General features: G+C 57.7%; 3 protein-coding genes across 3 annotated transcripts; 2 read left to right on the forward strand and 1 right to left on the reverse strand.

Annotated features, from left to right (window-relative positions):
- Positions 1 to 1240: 1240 nt before the first annotated feature.
- met26 (putative 5-methyltetrahydropteroyltriglutamate--homocysteine methyltransferase) lies at positions 1241 to 3697 on the forward strand (the record flags this gene model as incomplete). Its single annotated transcript, XM_037316187.1, has 3 exons — positions 1241 to 1471; positions 1531 to 1632; positions 1718 to 3697. The coding sequence occupies 3 exons, from the start codon at positions 1241 to 1243 to the stop codon at positions 3695 to 3697; spliced, it is 2313 nt and encodes a 770-aa protein (XP_037185208.1).
- Positions 3698 to 5109: 1412 nt separating this feature from the next.
- On the forward strand, positions 5110 to 6470 carry afvA-3 (NADPH dehydrogenase afvA; the record flags this gene model as incomplete). The annotated part of the gene is made up of 2 exons (XM_037316188.1): positions 5110 to 5799; positions 5850 to 6470. 2 exons carry the CDS (start codon positions 5110 to 5112, stop codon positions 6468 to 6470), a joined length of 1311 nt encoding a protein of 436 aa, XP_037185209.1.
- Positions 6471 to 7107: 637 nt separating this feature from the next.
- On the reverse strand, positions 7108 to 8963 carry CGCA056_v000928 (Trichothecene C-15 hydroxylase; the record flags this gene model as incomplete). Its single annotated transcript, XM_037316189.1, has 5 exons — positions 7108 to 7276; positions 7397 to 7563; positions 7647 to 7961; positions 8024 to 8806; positions 8889 to 8963. 5 exons carry the CDS (start codon positions 8961 to 8963, stop codon positions 7108 to 7110), a joined length of 1509 nt encoding a protein of 502 aa, XP_037184804.1.
- Between the last annotated feature and the right edge of the window lie 4922 nt (positions 8964 to 13885).

Raw genomic sequence — 13885 nt, forward strand, 5'->3', positions numbered from 1 at the left:
TGAGGCAAGAAGGTGGCCGTTGGCTATCTCTGGCTCCGATAAGGCAAAATCTGAATCCCACCATTGCCCACACCGCCCTTCCATTTCGAGGTAGGTCCCTTGCGTTCCTGCCGCCCTGTGGCGGGTTGGGCCAATCAGCGATCGCCTGCCCCTCCATACCTGAGGTACCCTCCCTTCTCGCCTCAGGCCTGCGGCCATGTGTCTGCGTGTCTTATGCTGCATTGTCGCCGGTACGAACCTTAGCTGGCCTGACCTTGGCCTCTCATGCAGTTGTCTGACTCTCTGTGCCTTTTTTTGCCACAATCCTCGGTTTGGAGCACAGACAGTCAGAAGCGCAGAGCATGGAACACCGGGGAAAGGCAGGAAACGATGGGAAAAGCCAATGGATGGAGCAAGAAAAGCTACACCTGGAGATAGGTGCCTTAGCTGTAGGTGAGGTAAGGTAGGGACAAGCTTGAGCAGGTACAGAGGGGCACTAACAGAAAACAATGGGTGGCTTGCGGCCTCCCGCCGGAGCTCCTTCGCAGCTTGCGATAGTGCTTTGTACCCCGCCATCTTAAGGTGCCTCGCCAACAGTGGAGACCTCGAGCAAGATTCCCCCAATTGAGTCCCCCGCCAGCCGCCACGCTGCATTCTCACGAAGTGTCAGAGGCCACTTTCTCAAGAGCAATCTGCGACAACCCCTCCTTCCCTTTCCAAAGTACCCCACCTCAACGCTACTGGAAGGCCTTCTCACCTCATTTTTTTTTTTTCTCCCGGCGGTTTGGCTGGCTGGCAGAATCCAAAAGAGGCGATCAATAAAAATTAAAAAAAATAACGAAAACTCCGGGGCCTCCACCAAAGTACCAATTCCTCGTACCATTGACTATCCATACCTACCCAACGGTGAGAAGGAGGGGAAAAACACAAAAAAGTGACATTGAGGCTGCAAGCCGACTTCGCTCTCCAGTCAACTGCCCGGGGACCCAGCCCAGCCTCTCTGCCCCTCGCACGCAATTGCCCAATTCACCGACTCGCGGGCCGCTAGAGTTTTTTCACACGTCCACCACCTCGACCTTTGGAAGACTACTTCATCTGCCCCTCCTCCTCTTCCGTCCCCTTTCTCTCCCTCTCCTTCTTCCCCCAACCGCCTGACTCCCAATTCTTCTCCCTTACCTTGCTTCTTGTCGGCGGGGTAATTTCACAGCACATCATTTTATCACACTTGAGTCTTTTGCGTCGATCAGCAACAGCATTCAAGATGGTTCAGTCCTCGGTTCTGGGTTTCCCCCGCATGGGTGTGAACCGTGACCTCAAGAAGGCCAACGAGGCTTACTGGGCTGGCAAGCTCTCTCGCGATGAGCTCCTCGCTGAGGGTAAGAGACTGCGTCTCGCCCACTGGAAGATCCAGAAGGATGCCGGTGTCGACATCATCCCCTCCAACGACTTTGCCTTCTACGACCAGGTCCTTGACCACATCCAGCTCTTCAACGTAAGTGACTCACCCCGAAATCTCACTAAGCTCATCACAAAGCTGACAACCTGCCTCAGGCCATTCCTCCCCGTTACGCCGAGACCAAGCTTGAGCCCATTGACGAGTACTTCGCCATGGGCCGTGGCCACCAGAAGGACGGCATCGACGTCCCCTCTCTGGTAAGCCCCGCCCCCGCCCCCGCTCATGCACGGGCGATAAAAAAATCCTATAACGTAAAACAAATACTGATGGATCCGTCAACAGGAAATGGTCAAGTGGTTCGACTCCAACTACCACTACGTCAAGCCTACCCTTCAGGATGGCCAGACCTTCAAGCTCGCTGCCAACCCCAAGCCCGTTGTTGAGTTCAACGAGGCCAAGGAGGCCGGCATCATCACCCGCCCCGTCCTCGTCGGCCCCGTCTCTTTCCTCCACCTCGGAAAGCCGGACCGTGGCCAGTCCGTTGACCCCATCTCTCTGCTGGACAAGCTCGTCCCCGTCTACGTTGAGCTCCTGAAGCAGCTCAAGGCCGCTGGTGCCGAGACTGTCCAGATTGACGAGCCCATCCTCGTCTTCGACCTCCCCGAGAAGTCCAAGGCTGCCTTCAAGCCCGCCTACGAGGCTCTCACCGCCGCCGGCCTGCCTAAGCTGGTTCTGGCCACCTACTTCGGTGACATCGTCCACAACTTTGACGTCCTCCCCTCCATCAGCAACGTCTACGGCCTCCACGTCGACCTTGTCCGCAACCCCGAGCAGCTCGGCCCCGTCATTGAGAAGCTCGGCCCCAAGCAGATCCTGTCCGCCGGTGTTGTCGACGGCCGTAACATCTGGAAGACCAACTTCGCCCGTGCCATTGACACCGTCAAGCAGGCCATCGCCAAGCTCGGCGAGGACCGCGTCATCGTTGCCACCTCTTCTTCCCTCCTCCACACCCCCCACACTCTTACCTCCGAGAAGAAGCTCCCTGAGGAGGTCTACGCCTGGTTCTCCTTCGCCTCCGAGAAGGCCGTTGAGGTTGCCACCATTGCCAAGGCCATCACCAACGCCGCCTCCGTCCAGGCCCAGCTTGATGCCAACGCCAAGGACATCCAGTCCCGCGCCACCTCTGCCCGCACCAACGACCCTAACGTCAAGAAGCGCCAGTCTGAGGTCACCCCTGAGATGCACAACCGCAAGTCTGAGTTCCCCACTCGTATTGCTGCCCAGAAGAAGCACCTGAACCTTCCTCTCTTCCCCACCACCACCATCGGCTCCTTCCCCCAGACCAAGGAGATCCGTATCCAGCGCAACAAGTTCACCAAGGGTGAAATTACCGCTGAGCAGTACGAGAAGTTCATCGAGAAGGAGATGGACGATGTCATCGCCATCCAGAACGAGCTTGACCTGGACGTCCTCGTCCACGGTGAGCCCGAGCGTAACGACATGGTTCAGTACTTCGGTGAGCGCATGGACGGTTACGTCTTCACCACCCACGCCTGGGTCCAGTCCTACGGATCCCGCTGCGTCCGCCCCCCCATCGTTGTCGGTGACATCTCTCGCCGCAACAACCAGCCCATGACCGTGAAGGAGTCCAAGTACGCTGCTGCTCACTCCAAGCGCGTCATGAAGGGCATGCTTACTGGTCCCATCACCTGCTTGCGCTGGTCTTTCCCCCGTGACGACGTTCACCAGTCCGTCCAGGCCCAGCAGCTTGCCCTGGCTCTCCGCGACGAGGTCGTCGACCTCGAGGCCGCCGGCATCTACGTCATCCAGGTCGACGAGCCTGCTCTCCGTGAGGGTCTCCCTCTCCGCTCCGGCAAGGAGCGTGAGGCTTACCTCGCCTGGGCTGTCGACTCCTTCAAGCTGTCCACCGCCGGTGTCGAGGACTCCACTCAGATCCACTCTCACTTCTGCTACTCTGAGTTCCAGGACTTCTTCCACGCCATCGCCGCCCTCGATGCCGATGTCCTGTCCATCGAGAACAGCAAGTCTGACGCCAAGCTCCTCCGCGTCTTCGAGGAGAAGGCCTACCCCCGCCACATCGGCCCTGGTGTCTACGACATCCACTCTCCTCGTGTTCCCTCCGAGGAGGAGATCAAGACCCGCATCGAGGAGATGCTTAACAACGGTCTCCGCCCTGAGCAGCTCTGGATCAACCCTGACTGCGGTCTGAAGACCCGCCAGTGGGCCGAGACCAAGGCCGCGCTGACCAACATGGTCAACGCCGCCAAGTACTTCCGCACCAAGTACGCCGACAAGGCCTAAGCGGATGATGCGATGTATATGAAGTGTGATTTAGGTGTTGGGTGGGAAACGATGGTCTATTCAACAGACATGAAGTGGCAATACCCGCGGGGATAACCGGAAAAAATCAAAGGGGAAGGGCTCAGGCACATTCAACATAGGCGTTCTTTTTTCAACATATCTCCACGGCGTTTTGCAAGCGGGTTTGGGACTCGGGGAAAAGTAAGGCATTCAACAGATACCGCTTTCAGGGAAGGGTCCCTAGGTAGACACACAAGCCCCTTAACGGGCAGAGGTCTAATGTAGTTCGTACGTCATGAATTCATGATTATGGTTCAATCACTTTTTGGTCTTCTCGCCTGTGACAATGCTTGGAAAATGTGTGCGAACCGCCCCTAACGCACCAGAGGCATGGTTCGGGCTCAGTTGCCTTTGGAGAAGAAGTCGTTGATTTTACCTACAACTTTAGCCGTAGATGGGGCCGTGCGGTGTCATGGGTTGTGGCACATGTTAGTCTCAAGCGACAACTAGTCAAACAAGACCCCTGCAACGGATCAACAGAGTCTTCGAAACGCCTTTGCACAAACAAAATGCGACTTCATTTACAGGAAACCTGGAGAACACCGTAGCGAGAAACGGGGCTAGTGTCGCGCGTAGAGGGCACACTCGAGCAAGTTGAGCTCTGGGGTTCGAGAGGTCAGGTCGAGGGGAGGCAGGCCGTTGGTTGCCGGATCTGCGCCGCGAAAGGGGAATAACTCGGGATGACGCCACAGCAGAGCGTCACAGTCTTTTGCCATGCATCCATCACTGACGCACACTATTCGGCAATCCCAATTACTCAGCAAAGTGGGAATGGATGGCTTCACTGATGGCGCGAGACATGGAGATGCCGCGGTTGCTCTAGGGCGGTGGTTGTAAGGCGCTGTGCTGCAATTCGTTACTGGACGGCGTACCTTTGCACCGAAGCTGATAAATCTCGCTTCTGAGGACCCCACACTTGTTAGTGTCTCTTGCTTAACCGTTCAAAGGACGAGAAACGTGTGACGGCACCAACCACCGACGAGCTTCTTTCCTATCTCGACCGGGATAAGTTTGACAAATCGACGACCAACCAACACCAAGCACCCTCAACTGCCCCATCTTCGCGGGATCTGTCTTCCGCTGTCGGGATTTATAACCTTGTTCATAAAGCCCCGTTCGCCCTTCCGCCCCCAGTTGTCGACGTCAAAAAGACTGACAGCAACATCATCAACTCGAAACCTCTGCCAAAACAGCAACACACCACAACCGACGCCCGTTGTCGTCACTGACTAGCCTCATCCTCCCCCGGCACAGACAGAACAGAGGACAATCCCCGCACGCACACCCGTCCCATCGCAGTACCTAGCATCGCAATTATTCCCGCACGTCTGCCCCCCTTCCCGCAAGCGACAATGACCAAAACCGCAAACAAGCCGGCCCCCAACGTGCCGTTTTACACCCCGGCCCAGGAGCCCCCCGCCGGCACCCCCGTCGACGCCTCCCCCCGGGCCCCGACGCTGTTCCAGCCCCTCCGCATCCGCGACCTCACCATCAACAACCGCGTCTGGGTCTCCCCCATGTGCCAGTACTCTGCCCGCGACGGCCACGTGACGGACTACCACCTCGTGCACCTGGGCCAGTTCGCGCTGCACGGCGCGGGGCTGACCATCGTCGAGGCCACCGCCGTCGAGCCGCGCGGCCGCATCTCGCCCGAGGACGTCGGGCTGTGGGCGGACTCGCAGACGGCGCCGCTGAAGCGCGTTGTTGATTTCGTGCACTCGCAGGGCCAGCTGGCGGGGATCCAGCTCGCGCACGCGGGGCGCAAGGCGAGCACGCTGGCGCCGTGGATTACTGAGAAAGTCGGCAAGGCGCTGGCGAAGGAGGAGGAGGGCGGGTGGCCTGAGGATGTGGTCGGGCCGAGCAGTATCCCGTTTGACGAGGGGTGGGCGCTGCCGAAGGAGCTGAGCGTCGAGGAAATTGCTGTGTTGGTGGAGAAGTTCGCCGAGAGCGCGAAGAGGGCTGTCGAGGCGGGCTTCGATGTCATTGAGATTCACGGCGCGCATGGGTACTTGATCTCAGAGTTCTTGTCGCCTCTGAGCAACGTATGTTGTCTTCTTCCTTATAAAATTACCCGTTACTGACAAACCGACAGCAACGCACCGACCAATACGGCGGCAGCTTCGAGAACCGCACCCGCTTCCTCTTCGAGACCATCCAGGCCGTCCGCGACGTCATCCCGTCCGGCATGCCACTCTTCCTGCGCATCTCGGCCACCGAGTGGATGGAGTACGCCGGCGCGCCGTCCTGGACCGTCGACGACTCGCTGCGCCTCGCGAAGCTTCTGCCCGCGGCCGGCGTCGACCTGCTCGACGTGTCCTCGGGCGGCAACAACCACGCGCAGAAGATTGAGATCTCGCCGTACTACCAGGTCAGCATCGCGGGCAAGATCCGGGCGGCCCTCGAAGAAGAGGGCAAGACGCTGCTCATCGGCGCCGTGGGCATGATCTCGAGCGGCGAGATGGCGCGCAGCATCGTGCAGGCGCGCGGGGAGCAGACCAACGGCGAGGCGAGCGGGCACAACGGCGTGGACCAGGGCAACTGCGCGACGCTGGAGGTGGACGAGGAGCATGGGCAGGTCACGCAGGCGGACGCGGTGCTGGTGGCGAGGCAGTTTTTGAGGGAGCCGAATTTCGTGTACAAGATTGCGGACGAGCTTGGGGTCAAGGTGAAGTGGGCGAACCAGTACCACCGCGCGCCGAGGAGGAAGCATTGACTACATGGTCGGAAAGGGGGTCAGGATGCGAAGTTGTGATAGACTTAGGGCTTATGATGGCGGAGAGACAGGGACGGGAAGACAGAGGAAGAACAGAAAGGTAGAGTCATTACAGAAGAGAGCTAGAGGAAGAACAGAAGTATAGAGGGCAAGGGAGAAGGGGAGAGAGAGAGAGGCAGGGGATGAACAGAAACAAAGAGGGAGAGCTGAGTCCGACTCAGAGTATGCGCACAGGATGAGAGACGAATGACCAAGGCGAAGAAAAGCATCATCAGTCGCCGTCTAGTTTGAAATTATGAAACTTGCAATGCTATGATGTCAATGAACTTTCAAAGCCCACGCAGCACGAGAAAATCAATGAGTTGAACAAGCAAAACAACTTTGCTCATTGCCAGGATTTAAAATCACGATTTGAACCCGTATCCCGAATCTCGACTTTATCCAAATCCAACACCTTGATTCTTCTACCCCAATACCCGTGATCACAATAATGCCTGATAAAAAAAACAAAAAAAAACCGGACAGCTGTGGAGAGTTCATAAACCGTAACTCTTCAAGAGCTGATCAAGAATCCCCGTCAAAAGTGACATACCCCAGAGGGTCTTTGCAAGTGCAAGTGCAACTGCAGCTGCCACCTTTACTCTCTCTTCCTGGGCGTCATGTGCACCTTGAGAGGCGGCTTGTTCCAGAGGATGTGTACCTGGTGCTGGTCGCAGCGCAGCCAGTCCCTGCTCTCGTCGGCGAGCTGGAGGTCGAAGTTGTAGATTACGCGGGCGAGGATCATGCGCATCTCTGCGTAGGCGAGGCTGTTGTTGTTTGCCACAGTCAGTACTCGACTCATATGATTTGAAATCAATTGATGATGCTGTTTGGTGAAGAGCGAACGGGGGACTGGAATAAAAGAGGACGAAGGATGGACGACATACTTCATGCCGAGACAGTTTCTCGGGCCAATGTGGAACGGCTTGAGGGCGTCGAGGGAGTCGTTTGCGAACTCGGGGTCGCCCATCCAGCGCTCTGGGTGGAACTCGAAGGGCTTGCGGAAGTTCTTCTCGTTGTGATACATTGCCCAGTGCCAGATGTCGAGCGTCGTCTGTTTCTTCACGTCAGAATCATTCACCCCAAGACACCAACTCCCTGATTGTCGAAGGACAAGGGGCAAGAGACAACACTCACGTTCCCGGGAATCCACTGCCCCAGAATCTCCTGCCCGCCCGGCGGCGTGACGCGGGGCAAAGCGCTGGGCACGGGCGGGTACATGCGCAGGGCCTCCTCGAGGACGGCCTGGAGGTAGTCGAGCTTCGCGGTGGAGGTGATGTCGATCTCCTCCTCGGAGGCGAAGGCGGAGCGGACCTCTTGGTTGAGCTTGGCGAGGGTGGAAGGGTTGGAGCAGAGGAGGAAGGTGGCGCCGGAGAGGGCGGTGGCTGTTGTCTCGGAGCCGGCGATGATGAGGAGGCGGGAGTGCATGATAAGCTCGGTGCGGGTGAGGGCCTTGTGGTTCGTGTAAGTTGACGTGACATTGAGGAGAAAGGGGGGAACGGGGAAGGGCTTACTTCATCACCAGTCTTGTTCAGCATCGACTGCGCAAAGTCCGGCCGCGGCGTGCCCATCGCGATGCGCCGGTCGAGCTTCTCCTCGATGAGCTGGTAATGCGCGACGCGCTTGTCGAGCAGCGACTTGGGCACGAACATCTTGAGAAGCGGCTCGAGCATCTTGTAGCTCTTGAACACGAAGAAGTAAATCCCGACCTTGATGTCGTCAAAGATGAGGCGCACCCAGGGGTGGTAGTCGGAGTTCTCGAGGCAGCCGAAGGACTCGCCGAAGGCCAGGTCGCCGATGATGTCGAAGGTGGTGAAGTTGTACCACTGCACGACGTCGAGCGGGCCCTGGCCGGCGATGCTGTGCAGGCGCTCGATGAGCAGGTCGATGTAGGACTTGATGATGGGCTGCTGGTCCTGCATGCTCTTGGCGGAGAAGCCATGAGACAGAATGCGGCGGTAGCGGGCGTGGTCCTCGCGGTTGGCGGAGATGAGGTCGGCGTGGCGCTCGTCGATGAAGTCGGGGAGTTTGGCGTTCTCCTCGAGCTTGCCGCCCTTGCGGTGGCCCATGATCTCCTTCCAGGCGTCCGGGGCCTGGAAGGAGAGGAGGGACGGGGAGAGGCGGACAACGTCGCCGTAGCGGGCGTGCAGGGCGAGGATGTCCTTGTGCGGGTTGCCGCGGAGGAGCATGAGGGAGTAGGGGAGGCGGGAGGCGGCCCAGAGCTTGGGGCCGGGGTGTTTTGCGAGCGGGTGCAGGGTGAGGTTATAGATTGCTGAAAGGAGGGCGTAGATGAGGGCCTGGGGGGTTGTGGGTTTGGTGTTAGTTGCTGCTTTGAGGTGTGGTGTTTGGAGTTGTTGGCGTGTAAGTGAGGGTTCATACCAGAGAGACAGCCACGATGGGCCATAGGATAAAGGGGGAGAGCCTTGGGCTCGCTGCTTGGATATCTGACAACATCCTTTGGCGGTTTGGTAAGTTAGTGATGGAGGGTTATGATGAAGGGGTGGACAATGAAGCCGTAACCAGAGGTCCGGCGAGTTGAAGACTGAAAGACTAGAGAAACTAAATTGCCTGATATCAAGAGTCGAGTACAGACATCTCAACCGGGTCGTAGCAAACTCTTTATATACTGCTTCTCCGCAGCATACACACCCCTTCACCATATCAAACTTAGAATACCAACGATGGCCCTCTGCACCTTCATAAAGCGTCAACGTCACAGGCTGTTTACAATTTCCCCGCCATCTATTCGTCAAAGGCAACCGGCCGGCGGATTGTGCCCGAGTCAAGTCAAGGCATAGACGAACCCGACAGGACCCTAAGCCTCATACCGCAGGACCGAAGGACCGCAGCGGCATCGACTTGCCGGGTATCCTTTCGCGACTCCAATGCCCCCCGGGGCCCATCGGGACGCCGTCATGCATGATACGAACACTCTTGGGTCCCTTCTTTTCTCATATCATCTCGCAGATGTCATGGAGGCGTGGAGTACTCCGCGGACGAATCTAGAGTTTTCTTGTTCCTTTCCCACTTGGTGATAGGCCCGTCGATCGAACAACGCCGCTCCCACACCGTGGGCGGGAGAGTGCCCATGACGCGCGGCGGGCCGTTGAGACGAGTTAGCCCGCCCGTCTCTCCTAGTCTCGACTCGGGATAGGTTCGCTTTCTCTTTTTCTCATTCTGTCATGGGCACTAGGCGCTAGGCGAGCAAAAGGGGGGGGGGGGGGGGGGTGCGGCTGTAAGAGAAGTCGGAAATGTGAGCTGTCGGTAGTCTCATCGTGCAGGGCAGAAACACGGGTAGGCGCAATCCTTCCCGTCGATTACCACACACCCTCTATCCTTGTTTTTTACGGTCAATGTGGCATCCTAACGTCTGCGGTTCATACCTTCATACAGGAAATGGGCTTGATGTATTTCCTGAGATGGCAGCTCGGCTCCGAGGTTTTGGCGTGGAAGTGGATCTCACACCCGCTTTGTGCGTGTAAGTCGTTTGGAGTGATGTCGTCGAAGTGGCGGGCACAGGGCGCATCAGGGCTGCTGCTTGGACTGGACCTAAGTTAGGCCCAGGGGGTGCCGTTGGGAGCACGACAGCGGGTATTGGACTAGAACTGGCCGGGGGGGGAGGGGGGGGGGATGTGAGGTTTCTTTCGATGGTGGCGGCGACGGATATGCAAGACGCTACAGCACGCCGTTCTTTTCCTCGTTTTCGCAGCACCGGTCAACGTCGGTCGAAAAGGGACCTCCCGGTTTGTCATCACCTCTGGCGATGAGCGACAACTCCTGGGCGTGCTTGCATTTGACAGGGTGACACGGCAGCAGAGACCGTTGCAGCTAAGAGCAGAGCCTGCACGCTGCACGCAATGTCCAGAAAAGTGTCTCAGAGGGCGCTGCAGCGGGCCGGTGATGGCCCCCGCGGACCCGAAAGTCCGCGCATCCTTGGCGCCCTTGGCCGTGCCCTCCCGGTCTGGCACCCGACGTTGCGGACTTTTGGTGGGGTTCAGACGGGGTTCTGGGAGCCCAGATTTGGCGCTAAATCCTGCCGAAGACCTTGCGATCCCCCGACTTTTTGGGAGTTTTGCCTTCTCTCTGAACTCGGCCGTTATGGTCCGGCGTTATGTTGCTGCGCCGCACCATCACGGCGCCGGCGCCGCGTGTGTTGGTTTGTTGGTCGTTGGTTCACGCGGCGGATACAGTGGGCGTTCCCGGGTACTCGGGATGGCAGCTGACTGCAATGCGATGAACGTGATCGTCATCTCTGCGATTCAGTCTGAACGCAAACTGACATTTGCGACGTTCGGGCGATAACACGGGGTTTGGGTTGGGTGTTTGGTGGTGTGGTGGAAGCCTTCCCTCCCTCCCTCCCTCCCTCCTGTCTGTCAACTTGTGCACAGGCTCGGCAGCAGTTCCTCTCATTCGGTTTGATGGGCATTGCTGATCAAAGTACAGACGCATCCGTTATGATTTTTCCGCCAAAGCCTCAAGTTACCTCTTTTTGAGAGGTCATCCGAAGTTGAGAGTTTTGGATGCTCGCCCTCTTCCGCGTTACCTCCGCACCATCTCCGCGTTAGGTTTCCTGTGGCCGGCGCGGCGAGGCAAGGTTTGTCACGTGGATCGAATAGCCCTTTCGACAAAACATGTCAAGCGCGGGATATGACGCGAAAGGAGGTGATGTGGCGGCAGGGACCGTATTCGGGAGAGTTCTACCGAAAGGGAGGCATCGTGGGGAGGCATCATGTGGATTATCCGACGCGGACCACGACCACCAATCCAGATGACGCCGTTGCAAACCCAAGACCTGGTGTCGACGATTGCCTGCTTTCTATTTGCGCTCAGCCGGCAGCCTTCCAATACACTCATGCTGGCGATGACGAAAGGGGGCAAGGCGCCGGTTCACTTGCCTCTTGAGACTTTCCCCCCTCGATCGACGTCTTGTTGCGGGTTGGGCCAATTTATTGACGCGCGCATCTCCGTGATGCAGTCTCGTTTAGACGTCTGGGTAGGAATTGCTTCCCATAAAGATGCAAGGTCACGTCAAAATATTGCTGCAAAATTTAACAAGCAGACAAGATCACCGTCAAGCGAATTGGAGTCCAGAGACAGAACTAGACCGGTGATCGCCAATCTTGCATCGGCACTGGTAGGTTGTTTGCCTGCAAGTAAGCCAATGCTGCACACCCGCAGGAGTATATCGCTGATTGAAGCAATCGGAGTCAGTCCAACTCGGATGAAATGGTATGATTATGGCGAATCGCATTCATCCTTAAACATGCTCGCTGTGACCATATTAATGGCACCACATGTGTGTTTATCCGCAAGCAACAACAGACAAGATAGAACTAATTCAATAAAGAATGTAACCAACGTACACAATATGGAAAGTCGGCGTGAGCCTCCGACTTTCTGCATCGTTGTTCCGACTGGTGAACCCCGACATTCTGGCTCAAAAGGGCAAGGAAACTCACCGGAACCGGCAGGTCAAGCCGAGGGGTCCGAGATCGGGCCACGGGGACAGGGGTCCGACCGGCGCCCCGCAGCATGCAAATCCTCGGAGAGGGACCGGCGTACTTCGGTCCATCCGTTTACACATCCTCAGACCATATTCAACAACACTCATTTTACTTCTTTGCAGCGCCCAAACTCTCTTCTTCAACTTGTGTTTTCACTCTCAAGGCGAGAGTTCTCCAAAAACTCACTAGCGAACGCCCATCCCCAGAAATCGCAGACAACAAACCCCCGCCCCCACCATGGCTTTCACAGTCCTGTCCGACGAGGACGTAAAACAGCTCTTCCAAAACTTTGGCCCCGACGACGTCGCCCACATGTCTGACGTCCTCACGGACGCGTTCCTCTCCTACTCCGTCGGCCAAGAAGCACAATACCAGCCGCACCGCGCCGCCGTCGTCCGCCCGGACGGCACCACCGGCCTCTTCATGCCCGCGACCATGGAGGGCGGCATGTCCGTCAAGGTCGTCGGCCTGCCGCCGCCGCACGCCGCGGCCAGCGGTCTGCGCTGCGTGCTCACCGTGTGCGACGGCACCGGCCGCGCCGTCGGCGTGATCAACGCCGAGGAGCTGACCGCCTTCCGCACGTCGCTGGGCTCCATCTTCCTGTACCGCTACCGCCAGGCGACGGAGAAGATCGTGGTCTTCGGCGCGGGGAAGCAGGCGCTGTGGCATCTGCGTCTGGCGCTCGTGCTGCGCGGCGGGGATGTGAAGAGCGTTACGATTGTGAATCGGTCGGAGGGCCCGCGCGCGCGAGCTGATTGAGCGGTTGCGGCAAATGGGTGCCGCGAGTGGTGTTGGGGACTGCGCGGGGGTGGAGTTCTCGGTCATCGAGGCCGCGCCGGGGACGACCCCCGCCGATGAGAGCGGTCTGCTGGCTGCGGTTGAGGAGAGCGATGTGATTTTCTGCACGACGCCTTCGACTGAGCGCCTGTTCCCCGCGGAGTGGCTGACGTCGGAGCGCGCGACGGCCAAGACGCGGTATATCGCCGCCATTGGGTCGTACAAGCTCAACATGAAGGAGATCGACCCCGACTTCCTCCGGGCCGTCATCGACACGCCGCTGGGAGCGTATTCGCCGTCGCAGGGTGAGAAGAAGTCTGGCGTGATCTTTGTGGACAGTCGGGAGGCATGCTTTCTGGAGGCCGGCGAGCTTGTGGAGGCCAAGATTCCCGCGGAGAAGATTGTCGAGGTTGGCGAGTTCACGGACAGGCTGCGGAAAGCGGGCGACGATGAGTTGAAGGGGCTGAAGGAGTGGCTTGCGAATGGGCTTGTTGTGTACAAGAGTGTTGGCATTGGAATCATGGATCTGTCGCTTGGAAAGGTCATTCTGGAGCTTGCTGGGAAGCACAAGGTCGGCACCACCTTGGCGAAGTTCTAGACGCTTAGTAGATGGAATGCGTATGCCTTGAACATAGAGAGGACTTGAAATTGTCCCAAAGTGCTTCCACAATCATCTTGTGTTGTTCAGTATCTGGTTCATGGCATAAAAGCCGCTAGTAGGATACTGCTCAAGCAAAGAAGCAGTTGCCTAATTGGGGCCCGATCCGGTCCCGAAGTGGCCCCGCTTTTCCGGGCTCTCATGGCGGTGTCCTCCCGGCCGTCATCACCCGCCAAACTGCCGCATATGGCACACTTCCAGTGTAAGATCGGCCGATATAGGCCGAAGAAAAGCAAAACGGAATGAACATGAGTACCCCACAGGACGTTGCACTCAGCCGTGGATAATGCAAAAATAACGAATCATACCCTGAGTTAGAGAAACCTCATTTACTACGTTGTGTCTGCATCGGGGAGCGCGGAGGACAGCTTGAAATGAGGGACAGGGCTGGCTCAGAGATCCTTCAATGTGCATCCAAAGCCAGGGTCTAGGACGAT

The sequence above is a fragment of the Colletotrichum aenigma genome (genome assembly GCF_013390185.1).
Source record: "Colletotrichum aenigma strain Cg56 chromosome Unknown KSG_Cg56_contig01, whole genome shotgun sequence".
NCBI lineage: Eukaryota > Fungi > Ascomycota > Sordariomycetes > Glomerellales > Glomerellaceae > Colletotrichum > Colletotrichum aenigma.